The sequence below is a fragment of the Lissotriton vulgaris genome, chromosome 7 (assembly GCF_964263255.1).
Source record: "Lissotriton vulgaris chromosome 7, aLisVul1.2, whole genome shotgun sequence".
Classification (NCBI taxonomy): domain Eukaryota; kingdom Metazoa; phylum Chordata; class Amphibia; order Caudata; family Salamandridae; genus Lissotriton; species Lissotriton vulgaris.
In genome coordinates this window covers 524,154,664-524,180,450 of record NC_141695.1, presented here as the reverse complement: position 1 = coordinate 524,180,450, position 25,787 = coordinate 524,154,664, and the positions used below count along the sequence as shown (strand labels likewise).

Genomic DNA, 25,787 nt, shown 5'->3' with positions numbered 1-25,787 from the left:
AGCTCTTCTAAAATGAGATTGCTACCATGAATTGACACTCACTAGATGGACGAAAGGGACAAGTGCATTTTGTTACAGGGCAAGTAAGTCAGGGTTAAGAATCCACCCTGACTTTTACTCAGGACTAGTAATGAATGACTCTACTTGGCTGTCTCACTGTACACGATTTTCTGAATTTTTCGGGGGGAAATATACCATCATGAAAGCTTGACCAAAAAAGACCAAATACCACATGGCCAACGAGTGTACCACCTTTATTTACCATCCTCCCCATTCCACTTTAGGGCCATAGTGCATGCATCTTGTTGACATTACACTGCTAGCAACGGGCTCTTCATATCCGAAGATTTCATCACTGGCAAGTTTGGGGTAAAAGTAGTTATACTTTTTATAAGTGGACAGACTGCATTGGGCCAGTAGTCTATAACTATCCCCAAATACCATCTTTGTATCTCAAGGAGTTTGTATTTCAAAACCGCTGTTACTGCTGGAGTGTGAAAAATTCATAATTTTGCAGAAACAGTTTTGCAAAGATGACAAACTATACAACTTCAATACACCTGCAGGCGAAACGTCCTGCAAAAAATGCAGCAGAATTTCCCCTTGTAAACCTAGTTTTGCCCGATGCTCCAGCCAGTGTACAATGCATTTTGCCAGTTTCATAAAGGACAAAATTGGCAAGTTTAAAAAAAAAAAAAAAAAAAAAAAGAATTTAAAGATGGCAGTACCATAAAAAATATTTGACAGCTCTGAAATATATTTCAGGTATTTATGTTGGGTAAGAAAGCATAAGGTACACAATCAACAGTTGGGGAAACTTGTTTACGCAGTTGTTTGTTGTGCGGGCGGATTTCAATGTCCAAAATACCACTTCTAAGATGCTAGACTTGGCAAAATCGACCTGACAGAAATCCACTCTTAAATCAGATCTGTCCTGACAGAGCAATTTCTAGAGAAAAAAACAATAGGTGTCAATTGTGTTTTTAGCTCCCGCTGGTCCTCTTTTCTTTGTCAGCTTCCTTCTTTATTTTACTCACAAAGAAACAAGGACTAGCATTTATCAAAAGGTGATACTAGCAAAAAAAATAAGGTAACCGAGCTAAAAGGTGCCAAAATAGAGCGCCGTACCATGAAAGCAATGCAAGTGGGAGAACTGTCATGACATTGTCAACAACAGTCCAGTGCTTTAGAATAAAGCAAGAAGCGCTTATGACTATCATTCACTCACAGTCCACTCAATTCTCTCTTTCTCTCAAATACTTTACACATATTACAAGCAACATTCGAGGGCCGAATGCGAACGACATTGCAAAATGTTCCTGTCCCTAGTCAGCAGCTCTGACTAGTAACTTCTGTTTTATTGACACCATAAATAGACTTCCTCCCACAAACCCCAGGGCCTAGCCACAGGCCGGAAGTGAGCGTCACTCCAAACACTGATGCACACATGACCAGCAAGGCAGCTATTAGAGGAAACACAACGACAGAGGGTCAATTCGAGGGACCTTTTATTTCTCTGCAGTGGAAACAATTTGCCAGTCTGAAGAAAAAACTGCAGACTGCAACCGAAAATTATTGGGAGAGGATTAAAAAAAAATGCAGGCTGCAATCGAACATCCTTGGGAAGGGATACGAAAAAACAGATAAGGTTTGGCTCCATACATTTCTGTCATAAGAAACAAGTTTCAACCATACACCAAGCTTTTTACAAAGCATCAATGTTAAAAATGGATTTTAAAATGTGCTCGTCACATTTGCAACAATTTATACAGAATATATCAGATGCTACATCGTTTTTGAAAAGAGTTCGACATTAGTATTAAAAACGTAAAAAGTCAGAATTTTGTTTCTTTTGCGTTTTAAGACCTTGAAGATTCTTTAAAAAATAAAAATAGTCGAATAACTTAAGTTCTCGTCCAGTAAGACTTCAAATCGTTTCGGAATCCAGTCTTGGTCACTTCAGTAGCCTTCAGGGCTCGTACCGCGTAATGACTCATGGTAAAGAACATTTCTGTGGCTCCAATGTAATAGGCCAGCTCTCCTTCACCCATTATGTTCAGAGCTTTGCACATCACCTTGATGTGGTTCAGTCCAAGCTCAGAGCATTATCGTCAGTCAATGATGATCAACTGCTCAACCTTCAGTCTGTGACAACTTCACAAGGGTTCAACCCCTTGTCCTTTGCCTCTTTATAAATCCTCAGAAAGTCATTGTACCGTGGAGCACAGCCCAATCTGGGCTCCCCAAAGTGCACACGACCCGTGAAGAGGAATTCCCCTTGCCCGGGCTTCACCCCACATTCCAGTGGCGTCCTAATCTGGCCCTCCCAGCTCTCGCTCGCACTTGTGGGCTTAAAGATTTTGGTCTTTTGTCTGTAGAGTTTGTCCACATTAACATAGATAATGCTCTCTTGCTGTTCTGCTTCATTTGTGACCTCGCTGATGGATCCTCGGACAACTGCAAAGAAATGAGGAAGCAAGTTAATGATGGCCACCATGACAGACTCCTTCACTGAAGTAATCTATCTTTTACAGAGTATGAAAGATTCAGAATGAACATGAACTATCATCTATACATTTCCACTTGATTTAAACGTGACAGGTAGGCATCCACAATTTTACAGCATATTCTGCTAGAGGCACACTATCCCTACTTCATCTCTCCTTATAATGTTCTGAGGCCCAATAAATATGGGTAAGAAGTAAAGTAAAGCATAAAAAACTGCTGTGCAAACTTTGGAAAAGGCAACCAACCAGCCTTTTGCTCAAACTACCAACAATGTCTTCATAACAGATAAAGGGTGGTCAATGTATTGTCGAAGTAGTCAACTGCCTGGAATCACCCGGTCACTGTGAGTCACTGCCCTCCTTGGAGGAATTTAAAGCAGGGACCATGCCTGAAATGTCTCTCAACCTTCTTCAGTGGTTAGTGTTCCTAATCTTAATTAGGAAATGTTAACACTTCACTCAACCACCACAATATACCAGTGAAAGGCCTTTCTCTGTAAATAGAAAGGTGTGCACTCTAATAACTCGTAAGGCTCAATATGAAGAAAAAATTATTTTTAGGATGGCACTAATAGCCTAGCTACTAATCTTTAAATTGCTTCTTCAGTTTAGAAACATTTTCATGGCATTTATTTTTTGTTGAAAAATATTAATCACATTGTAAACTAGCAAACACCCCACAAAGTAATAAAGAAACAATAAATGTGAAACTGCAATTAGAGTGGTGCACCAGCAGCAAGATATTGATTTTATCAAGTGACAGTTCCTCATCCAGCAATTCATTACTTCTTTAATACTAATGGAAACTGCAGTTAATCAAGCTGGAATTCATCTGCAATTTAGTAGTTCTACATATGCACTATCACATTGCATCTTAGTATAAAACAAGGGATCTTTGGAGATTTTCCTGGAACACCAAAGAGTTACATTGGTTTGGCTAGAGTCCCTGGACAGAGGTAACACATTTATATAGGAGTAGCTTTTGTCTATATGTCAGTAGGTGTTCTAGGATGTGGTCTAGTAGTTTTTGCTTGAAGGGCCATGGATACTGGGCTGAGATTCAGCCTGTATAAGAGCCACATTACCTGCATCCGCAGGAGGGATTCCCTTAGAGGAAGAGCATGATGGTTGCCTTCTTGATGGATGGAAGGCAATGATATCACAACATTCTGGAAGAGCTTAAAATCTTATGATAAGTGGTTGGGATCCCACTATCATATGAGTCAAGAGGGACAGGGGTTTATGGCTCATACGTGTTCGCTTCCATCTTAATGTTTCAATTGTAGACCTCTTTTGCTACAATATTTTTGTCTAGGTTGTGCCTGAAACCCCTTGGTATGGAAGAATCCAGCAACGTTAGCGGTGCGATCACAAACCGTATGGAGCCTGGCATAAGCACATAGTCTGTAACAGCATTGTTACTTCTTTCAATAAGATCCTTAATAAAAGAAAGGATGAATTGGATCTTATTCTGATACGTGCAAATGGATATTTTTTAATATTTAACAGAAAATATGGTATGGAGTGATGGGTTTGTAGAATGCAAATATTTATTTTCAAATATTCACAAAGAAAAAATGTTTGTGCACCAGCTATATTCAACCACAATTTGCTTTTAACGGGGATGTTCATGTCCTTTGTGAATGATGGCAAATGGAATTCATACGGGTGGGTGAACAACAGGTCATCTGAAGGCTTCAGTGGCACTGGACAAAGATCTGTTCATGGTTTAAAGGCTTTTCTGCATCTGGGAGGAATTGAATTGGATAGTATAATTTTTTTTTTTAAAGCAACCGGTTAAAATAATATTGTCTGCGTCTAAATTTTGCACTTCAAGGGGAATTCTATTGGTTTAAATTGGCTAAATTACTATGATGTATTTTGAACCCATTAGCTCGTACGGTTAAACATGGAAGGCACTATGATTTTCAGCTAGCAAACCCTTCAAGTTCAACCAACATTCATCTGACATGACCATCCAGGCCGCTGCCATTATGCATGTCACAGTATTTATATAAATAAAGAGAAAAAAGAAAGAAAAGGCAACACTTACCAAAATCACTAGTGCAGACCGCCAGAAGCACCTCAGTGTCTCCACAGGGGCGGCAAGGAGCTAAAAAAAAAAAAAAGACGGAGGGGACACGTTTTAGAAACCAACAACCAAAGCTAACATTGAAATTGTTAAATCTATACAGTTCTATAAAACCACACATTGGGTATGACAAAGAAGACCTCTTAAAGGAGTGTATGCACATGGCAGGTATCTCGTGGTGTGGTACGGCATGATTATGGGCTGGCAAAGTTAATGAGCCTTAAAAATATACTCATGAACAAACACAGCAATCCCAGAAACCAAATTGTCCCTCGTAAAGCTATTTAACTTTTTGTGGACAGGGAACCAAAGAAAAATAGGATACTATAGAGAAAGTGAAAGAAACCAAAGTGGAGAGATTGGATGGATGGAGACAGACAAGAATAAAAAAATAGGCAGAGACCTAAGGAAAAGAAAAGGACTAGAGGAAAAGAAAGACCAGAGAAACAGAGAACTGGCTAGAGGGACAGGTGGATGGAAAGAGGCCACAGGGCAACTGAGGACAGAGAAAAAGACCAGGGATTGAAGAAACATACAGAGATTTGACAAAGCATGCCTCAATAAGTAGGTCTCTCTTTTTTAACGGCTTCATTGCAACCAAAGTTATCAAACTGGATGAGCAGTGGATGGAAGATGGTGGGCACAATAGAAGCAGGAGGAAGAGGTAATGGCAACAGGACACTGATGAAGTGGGAGGTTGGAGAACAGTGCAGTGGAATGCAATTGCATTGGAATAAATAAAGGGTGGCAACAGCATATGGTAGAGTGCAGTGAACACTAGCCAGCAAGTGTAAGCATGGGAGAACACATCTATGGGAGCCTGGTGATTGTATTCAGACTGCCTGCATTCCTGTCCCCAATCTTGAAATTCCAGAAACAAAAAAGTGTTTCTGGACAATGCAGGGAGAAATGTTCGGTCAAGCTAAACGTCATTTAACTAGCCTAAAGTCCAAGCACAAATAACCTTCAGTCATTTATCATCATATGGGGTCGCCTACCATGGACTACCCGGACAGCTCACTTGACAATGCAACTAACGACCCCACGGAAAAAACACTCCAAACCGTTCTGCTTTTCCACAACACCACTGCCTCTAGCCTAAGTCCATAATACACACATTAACCTTTGCCTCACTCTTTCCTGCTGACAAGCCAATCTTCTCTCCACTGTATTTTTTTAAGCTCCAGCTTCAACCAGGTCAACATTCTGAGACTTACAATACAGCACAGCAACACCCCAACACAATGACAGGTTAGACACTGCCTAGGGCAGCTATGGCGCGTGCTTGATGCTCTTACAGCACTCCAGCCCAACCGGCCTGTCTGCTTCGTCAGGTATTAGGCACACAGCTGCATCAATCAGCACACGATGTTCCGCTGCCGCCCTACACTATTACTCAACACACCTTTGGGACATGACGGGCACTGATGCAACACTGTCACCTGTACAACTTGGACAAGGGACCTGACCTGCTGCCGAGACTGTGTCATGCTTGCAACCACAACCAAACTCCTATTGGCACTGTGAACCAGCAACACATAGAATTTACAATTTCTACGGTGCATCAAAATGAAAGTTCCACAAAAATCTCTCTCTCTTTAGTGGTCAGAAGAGACGGTGTTTATAGTCATCGAAAGGCCATCATCTGAAGTTAGATTGCAACACATGCATGTCTGTGATCCTGTGAAAGCCAGTGTGACATTAGAGCAGGGTATCCTGAGCATATTTCTAGCTATAATGTGGTGGAGAAGGTGTGTCAGAGTTCACAAGCTTGATTAATCACAACAGATCAAGATGTCATACAAGTCAACCAGAGCCAGATCAAAGATATATTTTCCGGATATCAACAGATCACAACACAGATTTCTTGTAAATTGATTGAACGTTTATCTTGTTCAGGAATCCTCAAAATCAGGCATGGATGCTGCACTTATAGGGTCACTAGTGCCTTTATAATAGATCATGACGCAACTGTAAAAAACGCTGACAACTTTATTAAGACTTTCACTACGTTCAATGTTGTTACTAGCGTCGATAACTCAAAAAGTACCGCGATCTCACGTGTGATACACCACCTTCAAGGAAGTTCAATGATCACCACAACCAACCCCGTTCGATATGCATCACCTCCAAACCAAGCAACACCTCATCAGGCCACCCTGTCGAAATCTCCACCTACATGGCAAATATACTGGGCATTGATGTTGTAAACAACCACACTAGATGCTAGTCTCGGACATGACAAGAACTACAAACAAGCATTGGCAAAAAGAAATGTGCAGAAAGCATTAGGGCATACATGCCATGTGGTCAGGGCATTAAGTCTGGGAAGCGAGGCCTAAAAAGCATACAAAATACTGGAGCCAGCAATTCTCAGTCCATGCCCCAAGAATGTGGGACAACCCTACACCTCCAGAAACAGACTATGGTTAACAAGTGCCAATCCACCTCCATAACTGCAACCAAGAGCTCCATCCTGCCATATTCACCAAGTCACCAAACAATTAGAATGTTATTAGCACTCACACTGTTTCCCTGATGCACTATCCCATACTACTCATGTAACCAAACCTGAGCGGTCACTGACACAATCAAGTTTCACCCGTCACTGTACAACACTTTGCTCTATATCAAACCTAGGTTTGTCCTTTACGAATAACCGCAAATAACACAAATAAGAGACTTTGTCACCACATGATGGTACTTATATACTGTATGGTTCACATACACAAATCATGGTTTACAAGGTGATGTGTGTAAGGAATGAATGATAATGCTATGGTTCTGCAAAAAAAAAAAAATAATAATAATTTTGGGGAAGTTGTGTATAAGAAATCATCAGAACCAGAATAAAAGGAAGTAACAAATTACAGAACCGTAAAACTTGGGCACACTTTCTACAAGCAATCTACATTTGATTGTACTGGGTTGGGGGTGCAAATAAACCTGTGCCTGCTCATGTTGGACCCACCTCTTTGATAGATATACTAACACACGCACACACTGGGCTCAGCCACAGTGTGAGGAAGGGAGGAATGTAATGGCAGAGCGCCCATACGCAAACACATAGGCTGATTCTGATCACTCCCAAGTATTCCAGGGCATTCCAAGCCCTCGCGAAACCAAGGCCAAGAAATGCAGCAGCAAAGGGATGGCAGTGATGGCTCCGCTCGGGGGTGCAGAGATCCCATGAAGGAATGTGCCACTCAAGCTGCGGCACAAACCAGATAGTGGCACAGCTCTCAAGAAACGGGTGGCAATCAGGACAGAGAATGGAGCAGGATGAGCAGCATCCTTCTAGGCAGACCACCCCTTCCAAATCATGGCAAAAAGACCTAGTTGGTGTCAGTGCCCAGCACACATATGACATTAAGCGTTCAGTCATTTTGTAGCACAGCTAGATACCGTGCAATGGAAAATGTTGCATTTGATGGGGAAAACGGTGCCCTCCCTACATTTGCCTCTCGAACACTTCTGCGCCCAGTTCGAAATATGGGTAAATAGACAGTTCTAGTCTGTTCAAGGCACTGTTGGCATGCGAGTGGATGTTCTTAAGAGCAGAGAATCTACGGTTTAAGAGTACCAGGAGGGGTTTTGCCTTATACTAGTATATATCTCGCTTCCATTAAATGCATACATTTAGACAAAATCCCATCAAGGAACCGGTTCAGACTGTAGTGAAACATTCATGTTCTAATTAGGGGGTATAGATCCCCCTATGTCACAGCATTAAATTAGAACTTTATAAACATTATCTGATCAGTTTTAACAGTGCAGCTCAGAAATAGCTAAAGGGAATAAACAAACTGTGAATTACTGTAAGAAACTCACATATTATGTAAATCGGCCATAATATTACAAGCATGGGATTTGGGAAAAAAATCCAGGTAAAGCGGTGCCCTGAATGACACAAATCTGAAACTACTTTGCTGGGACTTACTTTGTGCCTAGTCTGAAGGATGAATCTTAGACTGCTTACATTCTAGCTCTTTGGGAACCACGCCATCAAGTTCACAGCCTTCCAAAGGGAAGCCAAAAACTCCCTCCACTTCTGGGGCACGAGATGTAAACCTTTTTCTGTTTTTAAGGCAAAAGCTCAGACTTGTGCAGAAGGTTGGACATGTGGTCCGAAAGGCCCCTCCGAAAATATAGACTGGTTTGCAGAATTCTAGATAGAAAGATGCCCCTTCGTGGCACTTTATGTCCATGGTTTCCAATGTGTGGAAGGAATGGCAAGTCTGCTGGCCAAAGGCGGCTACCAGACATAAATTCTAGGAACTGCCAGGGGAGTTACTGTAATAACCCTTCTTAATATCACGAGTGTCAAAAATTGATACCAACCACTGCATACACTAGCAACCAGCAGCGACAGGGTGGATGTCGGGGAAGGCTGTACAACCCTTTACGTGCCTTCTACTTTGGTTACGCAATGGGTGTATGAAGTCGACGTAACACAGTAGATCCTGCTTTAGCCATCTCAGAATACATGACCATTAAAAATCCAGAATCTCCCAGTGACGTGTACCAATGCGAACAGGGAAACGCCTTGAAGCTGCTTTCAAGGGTAGTTCGGGGGAACTATAATTGTTGTAACCAGTTACTCCGAGTCATACCCAAGAAAGCTGTCCATGGGTTGCAGGTTCAATATGTACGAAAGCAGGAAGGTATATTCATTCATTAAAACACCGTGGGATTTCTTTCAATAAACATTGAAAGAACGGTGGGTGTTTTCAATGCATCTGACTAATGTGCACATCAACAGCACATATAACCACCATCTGAAATGGCCCAGAGAAGCAGAGTTGCTAAGGATGAATGAACATGGACTCTGTGAACTCCATCTCCAACACTAGGGTACACGTCACACCCACTGGGGAGTAGCTTCAACATCTCACACAAACTCCTGGCGCCGAGGATCACAGTGTGACATTTAGTAGCACAGCATGCAAGTGTCTATGGGCGAATACAAGTGCTCCACGGGGAAAAGAAGGACTAACCTCACAAAAAACACCGAAGCAACCAGCCCAGGGGCGTGTAGAACCTTCATTCGGGTTCTATGTTGAATATTGGCTGACCGCTGCTGCATTCAATGAGGGGATTGGGGGTTTCGTATTCACTTAACCACGGACTCCCTGTTTGGAATGTGGTATCCTTTGGAGGGAGAACGAGGCAATTTTGCACCTCGGCTTTTTCCCTACACCTGAAAGTGGCTCAGCGAGAACTAACACTTCGAGTGCTCAGAACGTTAAGCCTCCAACAGCCCAGCAATTCATGCCGAAGAAACGCGTTCTTTTGGGGATGTTTGCAAAGCCCCAGACGGCCATCATTTAAGCTCCTCGAGTTATAATGGCGGCATTGTCCGAGGCCGCTGCCGGCTCCGCTGGGAACGCCTCGTACAGGCTCCGGCACTGCCCCACAGTAACCTGAGGAAAGAGCGCCTGTTCCCGCACAGGCGAGGGCACGGAGGGCGGCCATTCCTCGCCGGGGAATAGTCGTGCTCCAGCTGCTTCGAGCGATTTGCCCTCTGAACCGCTGAACTGAACGGAGAGTGCTAATAATGCACTTTAGATGACCATCAGACCCGAGGCGCGTTCTGGCCCGAGAGTCCCATGGGTAGATACTGCACGCGCCAGCTCCCCCGTCCCGAAAGGGGGTACATGGATGAATGAATAAATCAATCATTATTTATATAGCGCAAAACAGCCGCTTCCAAAGGAAGCCACCCTGGAGACGGCGTCTGGCCTTACTCCCCCAAGCGGCGGTAAGGCGTAGGCGAGTGTGGTGACTTAATGACCCTTTTGTGTCTCAAAAAGTAGGGCCCTGGATATTTCGGTAAACCCGCCCCTATCTGCTCTGAGGGCAGAGAAGAATCAGCTTGGCCCCACCTGTTCGAAGTGGTAGGAGAGTACCCTTGTACCATTCCCAACACGTCTATCATCAGAGAATGTTTCTGTTTGGCTCCGCCAAAGGGGGAGGTTGTATCGGTGAGCCTGCTCTCATTGGCTAGGAGGCCTGGGAAGAGTGAGGATTGGAAGAGAACCCTCCCCCCCCCCCCCACCTCCCCAAAGACCAAATCTCTCCAGATGCATAAGAGAGTGGAGTATGGGTGCGCGTGGGCCAGCATGATCCCTATAGATCTCAACGGGTAGGAGTGCAAATGCCCCCCACCTGTCCAGAGGACTAGCGGATCTATGTTCCAGTGTACCTCTCCAGTGTCCTTCAATGACTAGGGCAATGCATGAGTCAGCCACTGCTTAATTTGAGCCGGTGGTATCTGGTGCTCGGCATCAACATTTAACTGTCAACACCAGAGCTTGTGACAGCCTGTCACAAGGTGGCACTGGCTGGCTAATTCAGAGATCACCACAGCAACAGTTACTTATTCATTAAATATACATTAAAAAATTACTTCTGCCTGCCACCCAAGCCCTTCCTTTAGCTTCGGGGGCCTAAAATAGTCCGAATTGTCACACTTGTAGGAGTCTGATGGTTAACAGTTGTGTTGTTACTATCATTGGCAGCATGGCAGGGGTAAGGTGTTGTGTAAGCTGCAGAGGCCTCCTGACGAAAGCCCTGGCACTTATGTTTGCTGACAGGGAGTGCTTGTCTCCCCAAGGGGTAAGTGCATCCACACTGTCTCACAAGCTGGTGCTGGAGTACGATCAGTGAAGTGACGTGCTCCAAAGCCTTGTGGCCCCCCACTGCCTGCTAGTGTGCTCGGCTCATGCTGAGGCGGGCTCTGGCCTGTGCTGGAGGCTGCTAAGGAGAAGAACCGAATTAACTCGTAAATCTTTGTCAAGAAAGACCTAGTCCACATAGCGCTAACTGCAAACACAATAAACTGTCCACTGAGTCCATTACTTTTGCAATTAAAGCCTCTACATTCCTCCGCTCATTCCAATTAAAAACACCTGGACTAGCACCATTGTCCTTTAATACATTCTGCTGATTCCATGTGCACTAATTCCAATAACACATCACCACCGCGCCAATTCCTACATTAACCACCAACACGTTCCATGTTTGACAAATGCACAAGTCAACCCAGAGCCCAACACAGCCCATCATTACCATCTGCACTAATTCATTGCACTAGCCTAGGAAGTCTAATTGCTACCAGTTGTAAATCCCTAACTTTCACTACACCCTATTGCCATCTCTACGAATCTTCCCCTCCAAACCAACGAACTCATACATCGATTCTGCCTCCACCGCCCTCCTCGACTCATAAGTAAAAATACCTACTCCGGGTTTCCCTTCAATGCTAAACTATTTACTCCATAGTCACTTACAACACAGACCTATTTATCCAGCATGAAACAATTGTAGCAGTCTTGTCTGCAGGGTCCTTAAATGAACCACCTATTCCACCTTAGAATTACCACATAGAGTAACTAATCCACCTACGTGTGACATTCTGCGTCTTTATTAGCTGTTATGAACCATTCTTTCTTAAAGACAAACCATATATATACACCTCATCATCAACAGATAAGATAATTTCACCATTCCGCCTCTTACAATTACATCACACTTGATTATCACCAATTTGTGTTCCCACAGCAATCGGAGCTGCGTCCTACTTCAAACAGCATGTCTCGCCATGCCAGTTTTAGTAACTACCACTCACCTAAATAACAGCCCATCATTATACACTGTATGCCGTATGCATTATTATCACTGCCTGCTTCTCTATATTACAGAAAGAATGAGCCCTCCTCTACTCCACTTTATGCCCTTCCTTACTATGCCATTGCTGGCCACTTAATGTATGGAACCCAGCTCTACTGGTTGTACAGAAGACAGACCTTTCCACACAATAGCACAGGTTCTTCTGTGCTCAAGGGTCACCCAAATATTGTACTGAATTGTAATTACAGACATATAGCACTTACCACCCCTAGACGAGGCAATGAAGGGGTTTTCTTGGCAGTTCGGGCTGGACTGTTCCCATGAGGCACAGGGTCAGACTGATTTGCATATAGCCATGTCTGAACTCGGGTGGCAGAGTGGGCTAAAGAACGGTGATGGATTAAACCCAGATCTTTTGACTGGGTGTGAGTGTTTGATTGATTCAGATGCTCCGTCCATCACCACCCCCTTTTGTACAGCTAATGAAGGGGTTTTCACCAAGCAGCATGCTGGTCCCAAGTATGGACACAATTTGGCGTTATCACCTAATTTAGCAGATTTTAGGTTTAGGCCTGGGTAGAGTTCACTACGCGGAGTTCCACAAGCGACGGAATGCGTTAGGTTGTGCTACTCGTAATGATTGTTAGTGCCGGGTATTTGTCCCGCCCTATAAAAACAGTGTGAAACTGCACCACACGCAGCGCAAGAGGGCACTGCTTTTTCTGACGCTCAGGAAGATATTCCACTCGAGCGGCAGCTTCCTCAGCGAGAACGGATGGTTACTCAACGTGAGCGGTACCTCCGTACCTTGTCCGCCCGCTTTGAGAAATCTCGCCGGGAGGTGGTCTGGAGTAAAATTTACTTGCTCACACTCACCAACTTAACGTTGGCGAGTGAGGAAAAAACAAGACTCTGCTGACTTTTTCCGAACTTCGTGTTCTACACAGAGAAAAAAACTCAACAAACTCCACAAGCAGAGCCGAATTTCACGCCCAGGGCTAGCCGTTCTGTTCCAAGCAACAAGCCAGGGTCCATGCCTTTCCAATGGTGGTGGAAGAACATGGCCACACTGCGCACACAGTGCCGAGCGCACTCGTGGGGAAACCCCTATTGAACTAGATTAGATCAGCATGGCCTAAATGAAGAAAACATGATTGCTCAAAATACACCCTGGTTCAAAGGGGGCAGGTGGGAAGGCGTGTACACCGCAGTCGTCACACCTTCTTCATTCCACGGGTTTGTGCAAGTGGAAATACGGAGGGGATCAGGGCAAGGACAGAAGCCCAAACAAAAGAGCCTGAGTTAATGTGCCCTGGAGGGCCTACTCAGGTATCACAGCTTAAACTCTCACCTCAAACCCCAAGAGAATAGTAGAACCCAAGGGTGTCATAAAAAAAGACACCCTAGCCAATAAAATGGGTTCAGAGTTACGAATTCTTGCAATTACCTTGAGCATTAGACTTAAAACGGAGCTTCAAAGTGAAGCCAAGACTTTTGCACTACAGTAACACCTCCACGGATTTTCTTCCCATAGTCCCTCCAGACAAGCCAGAATAAAGCCACCCGAATAGGGCGCGCCTCAGAAGTGAGCCATTGTCAGACAGGCACGTGCAACGCATGTTTTCAGGCAGCAAAACACTGCCCTGGCCACAAATATTTGCTACTGGTAAAATACTGCGCGTGCCACAAATATTTTTAAGCGGTAACCTCGGGCAAGCCAACCTGCTTGGTGTCTCGTCAGTAGCTTTGTTCGGAGACATGCACAAGAACCGGTTTGCACTCTGCCCAACAAGCTAAGTGGGGGTTAATAAGGCACTGTTTAACCTCCCTCCTAAAGGCCAACAGCCCCTACCCAGAGGCGTGTTCTAGGGGTAGGAAGGTGTGCCTGGTAATCCCAGATAGAAAGAACTCCCAGCAGTCAGAGAAAAACAACTTGAGAGCTTTGTGTACATTTCTATTTTTAACAGGACAGGGTTACTGTTTTTTTTACTGTTGCTACTTGATGCTCGCAATCTTGGAAAATGAGACACCGGGATGTGGGTCGATTTTGCCAGGATCACCAATTTGGCCAAGAATTTAGACTGTATTCGAACACGATTCCTTGTTCTTTATGCCACTTCTGCTCCCTTGGGTTGGGCAAGGGCCTTCGACATTTGGTCTCCCCCATCCACTGTTCGGGTAGGCAAAGCGCAGCCTCACAAGCAACCAAGTTAGTACATAAAATGCACACTCAAAACAAATAAGCACTCCAACCCAAAAAGCACAGTAATATGCATGCAGTGATCCACCGTGACCTCTCAATTAAAGCCAATTAAAACCAGCCCTATCAGTTTAGCTTTTGCACTGGAAAAGTTACTCCAGTAGAAAAAAAAGATCAAACCCCTTTACTTATGTAGCTGCTCTACAAGGGACTATTGTCAGGATGATTTGCTTTTGCCTTGGCCCTGAACAGTCCTGAATAGTAATTTTTCTGTGTGCGGTGATTGCAAGACGGTCTATTTATTTCCCAGGGCCACTCTGAGTGGAGTTTGCTGCAATGTGAGCTGGCAGGCGTGAACTGAAATTCTTTCAAATACGTGGTACACAGGGGTGGGATGGGGCAAACCTGTTCCTAGCGAGAGATTGCCTCAAAAAATGTGCTTTGTTTGTACTGCTCCACTGGGGGTGGCTGAGCTCATCACACTCAATGCTTCTGCCATAATCCTTCTGCTTAAAGCAGCATTCTTGGCAATCAGAAGAGGCTCGAGGGCTAACAGGTCGGCCTAAACATCTGCGAAACTAAAATGGATGGCCTACCAAAAGGGCAGCAGTCGGTGCTAAAAACTAAAACCAAAAACTACAAATATTTTTGGTCTATAAAAAAACAGACTCAAGAAATGGCAGACGTTCCCAGTAACAATGTAGGTTACAGTGCAGGACATTAGGCTCAATCTCTTTCCTGACAAACTTTGTGGTCCTTGAGCCAGGACACATAAGTAGAATGAACAATACAAAATACAGGTAGAATGTCTATGTTGTATTGTATTGTATTGTATTTGCATTTATATAGCACTTACTACCCTTGACGAGGCGTCAAATCGCTTTTTCGGCGAGCAGCACGCTACTTCAGAACCCAGAAAGGATTTGTGGTGAATTAGCATAGTGAAATATAAATGTAACTTGAGTGGTGGATATGTTAGTCAGTTATTTGGATTGGGAAGGATAGTGGAGGGGTTGAGGAGGGAAAACGGTTTGCATTTATATAGCGCTTGCTACCACTGATGAGGTGTTGAAGTGCTTTTTTGGTGAGTGGGGACGATTATACAAGTAAGAAAAGTTCACTAAATATTACAGCACCCCAAGGTCTGGCACAGGACTAAGACCTTTACTTCTCCGCAACTTAAAAACATGGAGATGCCTCTTAGAAAACTGTGTACTTTACGGCCCCCAACAATAGACAAAAAGCAGGTGCAGTTGAGCGGCCGCAAAGACAGGAAAAGATGGTGTTGCCTGTGGCGCAAGGCTTTACAGACAAATCAAGCCACTGCAGACAATCCTTCCAATGTGACCAAACAGATCCATGCACCAAAAAAAGCAAGCTTACTATGAGAGTCTGCAGACATCAATGTACACAAATCTGGACTTGATTATTATTAAAAAAAAAAAATAAGTACCCGTATAATGGCTAGAAACAATACTTCACATCAAAGAGTTGGGTGAAGTTTGGGATGTGTTCAATCAGTGGTTAATTTGAGCTAGTAATTTCCGGTGCTCGGTACCGACACTTAATTGTCAACACTGGCACTTAGAAGAGTCTGCCACAGGGTGGCGCTGTTTGTCTAATTTAGAGTTGAGCACACCTGTTTTTAATTAATTCAATATACATTAAAAATGACTAATACTTTCTACCCAAGTCATTTTTATAGTTTTCGGGTCCTGGAATAATCCGATTTGTCACAGTTGTAGGAGTGTGATGATTAGCAGTGGTATTGGTGTTGTCATTTGTAGCGCCTGTAGGGGAATGGGTAGTGTAGAAAGCAGTGACTTCACAACGAGGGCCATGGCATTTATTTATTTTTACAAATTTAGCAATGGGTCAAATATAAACAGCAAAAGTGCTGTTATTCACCGATCACTGTAGTCAAAAAAGCAGAGCAGCAACGTAAAAAGTTATTCAAAGTGAAACTAAAATAAGCTTACCAGTTACAATATTTTGGTACAAAATAACTGCAGTTAAGTATATTTGTACGTCAAACAAAATGACCGAATGGTAATATTATTCTCCACCAAAAATTAAAAGGGATTTTAAAGAAAAATGGGGAGGGGGGGAGGGGGGGAGTATCATACCCCCCTGCATGAGACTAGCGTTAATCAGTTGGATGTAAACTGGTTTCCTCCTCTTTCTCTCACTCTGCAGCTCCACCCCTTCCCCCGTAAGTTAGGGAGTCGTGGTTAAGTCTTATCCAGTTGTACATTGTATTTTTGAGCCCTAGATAGTTGTAAATGTGGGTGTTTTTAAAGTATGTTTTTTGAAAAATCAAGTTGGGGGTTTTAAAACTAACTCTTTGGAAGGATGTGTGTTTAGGAACACTAAATAAACTACAGGAAAAAGGTAAGAATAAAGAAATCCACAAAAAGCGAAAGGGGACTATTTACTTACTTTATGCATTGTTGCAGCCTTAAGAGGTTTGGGTTTTTATGATGCCTCTGCACCTCTGTTTTTAAAACCGATTTGCTGGCTCCGCAATATTAAAGTGCACCTTGTTTGTTCATTTTAGTAGTATTGTAACACTCTTTTTGCAACACACTATATCAGGCAGTGAATCTTATTTATGGAGTCTGGCTCACGTCTGTGATCAGTTAAGAAGCACTCAACTTCAGGTTACTAATCTAATAAATCATATAAAACTGTTTCTTAGTTTGTTCGGTGCGCCCTCCCTCCCCCAGCACTGAAGTAGTGGGCATCAGTGCAAGGCGGGAAACAAGGAAAAGTGATAAGGTAATCACAATGTGCATAAAATATGGACAAAGAACTCACACCACTGGAAGGGCTGAGATGGAAAACCTCGCACAGATAACACACAGAGACAAAAACGACCTTGTGAAGAACTTAATTCAAATATTCGTGAAAATATCAGGAAGCAGCAGGAGAGAAATCCAACCTGCTTAATGCTCCCCTTATCAGTCAAGCATATCCCTTCCCTTTGTGTTCCTGTTCCAGAGCTATAACAAGATCTCACTTTCACGCCCAGGCCTCGAATTATATCCGGCCTCGCACATTCAAACAAACACCTGACAAGGCCCACTGTTCCACTCACGGCATTGATAAAGCCTTGCACCGGCATCCTGTCCGAAGCTGCTAAAACGGCTCAGAGGGTTGTGCGCCTGCTGCACAGGCCGGATGTGTGTAGGTCAGGGCACTCCGGCCCGTCTACATACTGAATGTGTTCACAATAAAGACTGCCAGTTGTTCAAGCTCCAAGAGACAAAGGGGTTTAGTGCTGTACTATATAGGGGATTAAAGTGCTTATTCATGGGCTTGGTGTGCTACACACGTTCCTGCCACTTAGCAGCAAATTCATGAGGGCGGGGTGGTGTTATGGGGGGGTCAATTATTATTAAATGAGCAAGAATGTGGGCTGGTGAAACCCTGGCCAGATTTTAAGCAGCAGCTGGAATAGAGTTTCCAAATATCCTGCTAAATTATTTTCATTTCAGTTTACTTGTTCAAAATGTAATTTAATCCTCATTGATATGTTCTTGTCCTGCTGTAACAACAACGGCACATTAAAGCCTCGGCGAACAAATGGCGGACACAGACTGGAGTCTTACTCATGGGGTGTGCTTGGACGAATGCTCCATACTATACAGAGGTCTCGGGGTGGGGGGCTGCTTCTGAAGGGGGATGCAACAAAATACACCCCACTATCAACAAAGCGAACTCCCAACTTTAACTATATTTCCTTTTTATTGCTTTGTTTTCACTTTATCCACTAATTAATCCAATTCGTGTATTTCTGTTTAAGTAAATTTGTAATGCAAGGACTTGTGATTAATCTTATATATTGTATATTGACACCTTTATTATTTTAATAAAACTTTTTCTGAACTTAAAAAAGTCCCTACACGTTATGCAAGGCCTTCTTCAGGACGGGGTGTTGACAAAGGGGCCAGAAAATAACACACCGACAGTGAAAATAGCCGTGGGTGCGGTGCAGTGGGGCGCTCTTTGTTGGGGGGCCTGGAGAGTGAGGGTGGCTCAGCTTCTGAGCTGGACATGACCTGGCTCGTGTCTGCTGGACCTCGGGTGACTGGCCCTGTGGCAGGGCAAGAGGGGGCATTGGTGACAGTCAGTGGAGGGATAGGAGGGTTGACGGTCCATCCAGGTAGTAGAGGAGCTGAATGCTCCTGGGCGGCGGCGGCTCATTTAGGTGCTGGGGTAGATGAGGCAGCTATATCTGGAACCTGACTTCAATTATACAACTAAACTGGACCTTGACCTGCTCTTCCTAACACGCATTCCAAGCCTGATGGGTGGTAAAGCTGGTGAATGCAAAAATGTCTGCCCCCTATGAATGACTTTTATTACTGATTATCAGCCATGCAGGACTGGGTTAGAAGTGCCATCAATATTTCACTCTTTTGCCTCTGAACAATTTACCTTGGGCATTCTGTAGCTGAGAATGATCTTCAGAAAACCTTGTATTGATGATGTGTTGACCTTGCTGTACCTTTGTATTGTAACTGCGTATGACAACTGTGGTGCTTTATGTAAACTGCTTGTAAGCAGTATGAACTGTTCTCATGTAAAGCACTCCGATACCCCTCGGGTCATTTGTCAGCTATATAAATGTCTGATATGGAGTAAGAAATAAAGAAAACTGAGAATGGGGTAGGATACCAAGCGGTATAATTGTCTTATTATATCATCTAGCACTTTACTAATTAGCACTTTATAGGTCTGGGACAAACTAGACTGGACTTGTTTTTATTACCGATGTGTATTTTAATTCGTTTTTTAACTTGCTTCTTCGCTTTTGTATTTTGAAATTTGTTATATCTATTTTACCTTTCGTGATGGAATTGTAAATTGTATTCACTTTTATGATACTGTGTTATCGAATAAAGTATTACAACCAACCATAAAGAAAAATGTACATAGATGATGCAAATATTGTGGGGATAACTGGAAATTTGTCAGCCACTTGGCACACACTGGTCAACCAAACCACAACAAAAGCAGGCCTAACTCTGAAAACGACCACAGCATCACTTTCCCTTCCCCAGCCGTGTTTTGTGTAAGTTGTGTGCTTAAGCAGTGAGCGTGTATTGTAGAGCCTGTGGTGGGCGTGTATTGTAGCGCCTGTGGGCGCTCTACTCAAACACAAAGCAAATCCAAATCCCGCTCTTCCGAACAAGGCCTCTGCAGAGGGACAGAGAACTCTAGGGCAAGCTGCTTACCGGACAGTGTGTGCAAGTCAGCGTCCGTCCTCTGACTGAGGAGTTCGTACTGGAAGCTCGTGATCTTCCGGCTAATGTCCAGCTGAGGCATGGCCTCGATAAATAGCGCCCCCTGCTCGGAGCCGAAGCAGTGCACCTTGCTGGGCCCGCCCTCGCCGTCGCGGAGCAGCAGCTTGAGTTCTCCAGTTTTTTCCAAATAAATATTGGCCCCGCGGGAGTCGGGGCTGAGCTTGATGCAGACGGTGGAGTGCCTGGCGGCGGCGGCGGCCTGGGTGTTGGGCCGCAGGTTGACTATGAGCGCGCCGGTCGGGTACATCCAGCGGACGGAGCCGGCGGAGCAGCGCAGGTAGACCTGCTCCACGTCCTTCTTGTGCGTCTCGTGCGTCAGTCCGCTGAGGAGAGAGAAGAGACACGTCAGAGGCAGGGAGACAACCAGGCGGGGGTTAGAGGTCAACGGGGAAGGGAATGACAACAGTAAGGAGGGGGTGGGCAGAAGGGGCGATACATGGCAATTTGAGGTATGAAAGAAGAAACAGGGAGGGGAGTAGTGATAGAAAAAAGGAAAGACAGGGAGTGGGCGATAAACTGTATCAATCAAGTTCGGAAGTAGAGCAAACGGAAGAATAAAAGGACTGGAAAGGGTGTTTGGGCCTTGAATGGAAAACAGAAATAGAACAGGGTGAATGACAGGAAACAAGGTGGAAACAGAGCAGGATGGATAAACAGCAGAACGTGCTATATTATATGCCTGGCATCAATTCATTCACCAAGCTGAGACACTCAGCTGCAGTCACAACTGTGGTTTGGAAAAGACACGGACACGCTGGAAGTAAATATAGTGTTACTGGAAATCGCAGCAGGCATTAGTCAATTTCCTGGAAGAACCTCGATTCCATTAACTACCAGCAGGGTACACGCTGTTTTTGATCGAGCTGACATTTTTGGCCGCATTCATAAGTGATGACATTTGTAGTGGTGGCCTCGGGCGAATTATCTGGCTTTGCGAGCGAAAACTGAAAACTGGCCCCAAATGCCAAGTGTTCACATGGTGATTATCACAAGGCGATAATGAGCTGAGAAAAAAGCAACGGCAGAATGGATAGTAGAGCAAATCGGACCCCCTCGGTGTCCCCACCCGGCCCGTCACTCCCCACACCACATGACATGCCAGTGCCTCTGTAGAAAGTTGGGTTTAGGCTGAGTGATTCATGTCAAGCACGGCATGACACGTGACTGACTCCGTTCCAGCCCATGTGTCCGGTGGGGTTCGAAGAGTCTGGAATCTCAACTTGCACCCGGTTCTACTCTAGTGATGCACTCCAGTTGTCCACATGAGCTACGCATACAGCTTTGTAAATCACCGAAACATCACCCAGGTCACTTCAGAGCGCTACGATGTGACAATCATATGTTCGTCTAAGTTGGCTTTGCTTTCAGATATCTAACATGAAAGGTGTTCAGCTATTGTGACCTGGCAAGATGCAAAAATCAGAAACCGGCTAAACCGTGCCACCTCCGTGCAGAGCCCAGACGACTCCGGATTCCACCACAGCCCATCCTGAACAGACTGCGGGCAGTCCTTGGCTTAACAAAATAATAAAGTGATCTATCTCTACATAACCTCAATCGGCGAGAAGCTCACAGTCCACAGCCCAAGCAAACTCCCAGAAAGACACCGAGCATGATGTTTAACGAGGCCCAAAGGCACAAGGCGTGCACAAGAACCCGGAATACAAGCAGGGTGGGTTTGTACCTCCAGCTACAGTGCGTCATGTACACTACCATCACCGCTAATGCATCACAAATAACTAAAACCACCTCCGAATACAATCAGCACCACCAACCGCTCTTTTACATGCTCCCAAAAAACAAACACCACCAACCACCCGCCCCTTCATCTAACTACTACCAAAACAATCAGTTCTACAATCAAAAAAACACAAGTAGTGGAGCACCAACCACCGAAGGAACCATATCCACCACCACAATTACCACTACCAAAACTAAGAAACCCACGACTACACCCATAAATGGCAGGTAATACCAAAAATCTCTATTTAAACAACTCAGGAAAGTATCAAAGTTCTGCCAAACGGTGGTAATGTTACATATTAACCTTGGAACAAGTCGAGGTGCGGCTGCACGCCGCCACCAGGTGTCCGCAGTACCAGCCCCATCCGCAATCTAAAAAGCCACTTTAAATAAATAGCGAAAGAACACCGAGGGGTATGATGTGACGCGCAATGTCCCCACGTCTCGTCCATGGACACCTGTACACAAGCCCGCACCGTCAATTATTACCAAGTTACACTTTATTCTCATTAAACCCATTCCGGTCTGACAAACACATGGATCGGTACACAGGCTTTGCCCTCCCCAGTTTCCAATCCCAAATGGAGACAAGGTTTTGCTGAGGCTAGGCAGACCGCTTAGGCCCCACAAGAAAGAACCCAGTGGCCCATTATGAAATAAATCAGCGAGGCAAAGCGAGGAAAACACACTGCAGAGTGAACGAGTTCGCATCTCGACCTTTGACCCTGCCCAGGTGCCTCCGGACCTAATACCTCACCGCGTGTGTGTCTGCACGGAGTCTCGAGTGCGCGCAAAGGCACAGCCCGATCACCTCGCTCTCGGTAAGGCTGTGTGCAAAGGGTCACCTTGCTGTGTACACAGTTCTTTTATGTCATGTGTGCGCCCTCCCTCACCGCTTGCATGCCTGTGTGCCGACACGTCCTTGGGTCTGACATTTCTGATCTATATATCTGTCATATACATAAGTTCACAAAAATCCCTGCGCTGGACACGTTCGCCCACAGGGTTAAGTTACAGTAGGTTTGCACCGAAGTACACAGTGCCGTCTTGTGTGGGCAAAAAGTGCTGCAGCACCAAATAATGTGGGAATGCATGAACCACTTTATGTTACAGTTATATGTACGGTTACTTGGTGGCATGCATGCATGTATGTGGTAGGCATCTTACTGCGTATGTATGTTCGTATGCAGGGCCAGCTGTGTGTGTGTGAAATCACCCAAGTGTACGGATGTGCGCACGTACAGCGTCATCTAATGTATACCCATATGGTCAACAACATATTTGAACTCGGTAATCTTACCACACTGTGTGTATGTACTAACGGTCACCTTACTATGGGTGCATACACCAGGCTATTTTGGTGTGTGTGTGCGCGCACCGAGCCTAAGCTCTGGTTGTGTGCGCACACCCAAGGGATCCCCACTTTGTGTGCAGTCATTGCTGTACTGTCACCCTGTGCGCGCACACGAAGGGTCCCCACAGTGAGTTCCCTCTCGGCTCACATGTCCACACAGGACTGCCTTGCTGTGCTTAAAATCATTTCACTGTGCTCATACGTGCACATATTTGACTGTCTGCTACTCCAGGTCCAGGCTTTGCACATCCATGCACAGAGCGACCTCGAGCGTGTTCACAACTCCCGAGAACTCACACACACACTGACGAGCAGCAAAGAGCGGAGACTGCCGTCAGGAGGATGCGTGGTACCCAAGTGGTCGCGAGACCTTCATATTTCCAGCTGCGCGATGCTGCAAGGGAAGCAGAAATGTACCGAGAAAGCTAGGTGACCCGAGGCGAAAATGCAGGAGTACTAAAGCGCGCTTGAGTTCATAGTAGTGCACTGCAGTTTATTTGACCGATTAATCGTTTATGTTGTTCGACTTTCTTCTCTATAGAAGCCCGGTGCCTATAGCATCCGTCACTCGGCTTCTCGCTTGATGTTCCCTCCAAAAAGTTCCCCTGTTGTTGGCAGGAAGAGGACGCAACCCGCAGGTGGATCGAGTTGCACAATAAGCCTCTTGACCCGTGACACAAACAAGCGTTTCCTCCTACAACACATGCCAAGGCAGTCCGCGAGCCCTTCCCTCCATCTCGGCCTCCCATCCCCGGCTCTCAACGCAGCTTTCTGGTAAACCCTGCTCTTGTTCGTGCTGCCGCTTTATTTTTTAGTGGCACTGCAGTTTTAAAAGTTCCAAGTTCATTTCTTGAAACTGCTTCCTGGCGCATTGGAAGGCGCGGTACATTTAGAACCGGGACAGACCAGCTGATAAACACTTGCTCAAAGCCCCCCTCCCCCCCAGAGAGGTGGGGGGCCAACACCCCTTCCTTTGTGGAGAAAGGGTTAGCTCGGTGTTAAAAGGCAGAGATGTTTAACGTGCTACAAATGAGGGACGAGTTCTCACACAATCAATCACCCCTCTCTTCACAGCACAAGGACAGAGGTTTTTTTTTGTTTGCTAGGGGAGGGGGCTAATGGGCACTGCTGGAATGTTAATCGCCCCTCCCCCTTACACAGGCGAAGGCGCAGAGACATCGTATTCCAAGCTTTGAGATGTGGGGGGGTGATATAACCAAGATTTACATTTCTGGAGACCTTTGTGTCGTTTTGGCTGCAAAAGGACTGATAAAAATGCACGTCATAAAAGAAAAAAAAAAAGGAGGCGAAAAGTAATCGAAACTTTACAGTTAAAAAAACACGCGTGCAAAGTCTGGGCGACTCGCAGTCGCTGCTGACGTAAGATCAGCTGCTCGCGACAGTTTTACAAGTCTGACCCCACCCATCCCTCAGCTATAAAGTTTATTTTTTATTACAGTCCTTGCTGCTGCCGAAATGCAGAAGTGTGTCTTCGTTTGAATACGCTTGAGAGGTAGCCAGGGCCGGCAGTAAGCCGCCTGCTCCGAAAAGATCGCAAAACCATCCTTGTGAAAGGGACATTATATTGGGGGCGAGGGATGGGGCTTGCGTAGGCAGAGTGAAATGCGGCACCGTCAGTGGCCCGGTCTGATGACTGCAACAGAGAGAGCGCAGAGTCACACGGTGCAAGCTGTCCAGGGGGCACGCTGAATCTGATGTGCTCCGGGCGAAGTTTCAAGCGGTGCAACAGGTGCAGTGACTCCAGGGCCCTGAGTCCATTCAACCCTGATTATTGCTATATTTTAGGAGCCAAGCAGCGGCTAGGGGGCATTTCCTTCTCTGCCCTCGGGCCCATGGCACACTGGCTCCGTTATTGGTCTGCTCGTCCTAGTCACTGGGTATCTGCGTGTGGCGGCGGGCCTGGAAAGGATCAGCTGCTTCTGCCATGGCCTCCCACCCCATTCAATAACTGACAACACAGATTTGTAATACCTCCAGGTTTTATCCACTATGTCTCTGACCAACTCTCCCAGCGCAGCAGTTCCTTTTATGATATAACAAGTAGTTTTGAGTAAATCGAGCACATTTTACATACTGCATTGGACAAGCCGGAATTATACAATCCCTAGCGGTTGCATCCCACTCCACAGCCCCCACAGCCCCCCTCTGTCCTCACCTGCCCTTCCAGTTGCACAGGTCGCTGGAGTGCTGGCCGGCGGTGCCCAGCAGCAGCCGCAGGGTCAGCGCGCACAGCAGCAACGCGCCGCACATCTTCTGCCGCTGAGGGGCTTCGTGGTGCTGCACCGCCCAGGGGGTCACGCACCGCAAGACCAGACGCCCCGCAGACCCCGTGCACGGGGAGCCGGGCAGCCCCGTGCCCTGCCCATCACTGGACAGCCGGCGGGCTCTGCACCTCCGCGCGCAGTCCCGTCACTCGGGGTTCTGCCGGTAGCCAAAAGTTGCCCCCTGGATCCAAAGCTCCACTCCGGATCTCTCGCTCCACCTTAGGTCCGGCCGCTCCACCTCAGAACGCAAGGTCCGCAGAGGGTAGCGGTGTCCACCCTGTACTGTATCGCCTACTCCGCGCGCGCCGGGAGCTCGCACATTCCACAAGAGTCCAGCCCGTACTATGAGCACCAGCCTCCTCGCACCAAGAGCCGCAGGAGCGTGGCCACCCCCCAACCTCCTTGGAGACGCCCATTGCCGGCTCAGCCCCGCCCCTGGCGTCTCAGACTCCAGCCCACCTCCACCAGGCACCTCCCCCTCGACGCGCGGAACCCTGGAGGAAGAGCAGCAGGCGAGGGTACTCCCGGGACTGGCCTGGGTCATACTTACACAGTCTGACTTTACTACACGTGTCCGCAGAGCTGCAACAGGGGCGCGACCCTACACAGAGGAAAAATACCGGCCTCTTGTTCACGGGTTAAGATGCTGCAAAGTGTTGTCATCA

General features: G+C 45.8%; 1 protein-coding gene across 2 annotated transcripts; it reads right to left on the bottom strand.

The window, feature by feature from the left end:
* Positions 1-1,491: 1,491 nt before the first annotated feature.
* On the bottom strand, positions 1,492-25,507 carry METRNL (meteorin like, glial cell differentiation regulator). 2 transcript variants are annotated; one of them, XM_086930606.1, is made up of 4 exons: positions 25,014-25,507; positions 19,672-20,063; positions 4,561-4,620; positions 1,492-2,457 (listed from the first exon to the last, which is right to left on the bottom strand). In XM_086930606.1, exons 1-4 carry the CDS (start codon positions 25,106-25,108, stop codon positions 2,141-2,143), a joined length of 864 nt encoding a protein of 287 aa, XP_086786732.1. In that variant the 5' UTR covers positions 25,109-25,507; the 3' UTR covers positions 1,492-2,140. The 2 variants fall into 2 exon arrangements, with proteins under 2 accessions (XP_086786732.1, XP_086786733.1); XM_086930607.1 differs by lacking the exon at positions 25,014-25,507 and adding an exon at positions 22,241-22,331.
* Between the last annotated feature and the right edge of the window lie 280 nt (positions 25,508-25,787).

Coding starts and splice junctions, on each gene's coding strand:
- METRNL (XM_086930606.1), bottom strand. CDS start 25,108: ATGTGCGGCGCGTTGCTGCTGTGCGCGCTGACCCTGCGGCTGCTGCTG. Junction 20,064..25,013: donor CTGTGCAACTGGAAGGGCAG/GTGAGGACAGAG, acceptor CTCTCTCCTCAG/CGGACTGACGCACGAGACGC. Junction 4,621..19,671: donor TGACTTGCACACACTGTCCG/GTAAGCAGCTTG, acceptor TTTTTTTTTTAG/CTCCTTGCCGCCCCTGTGGA.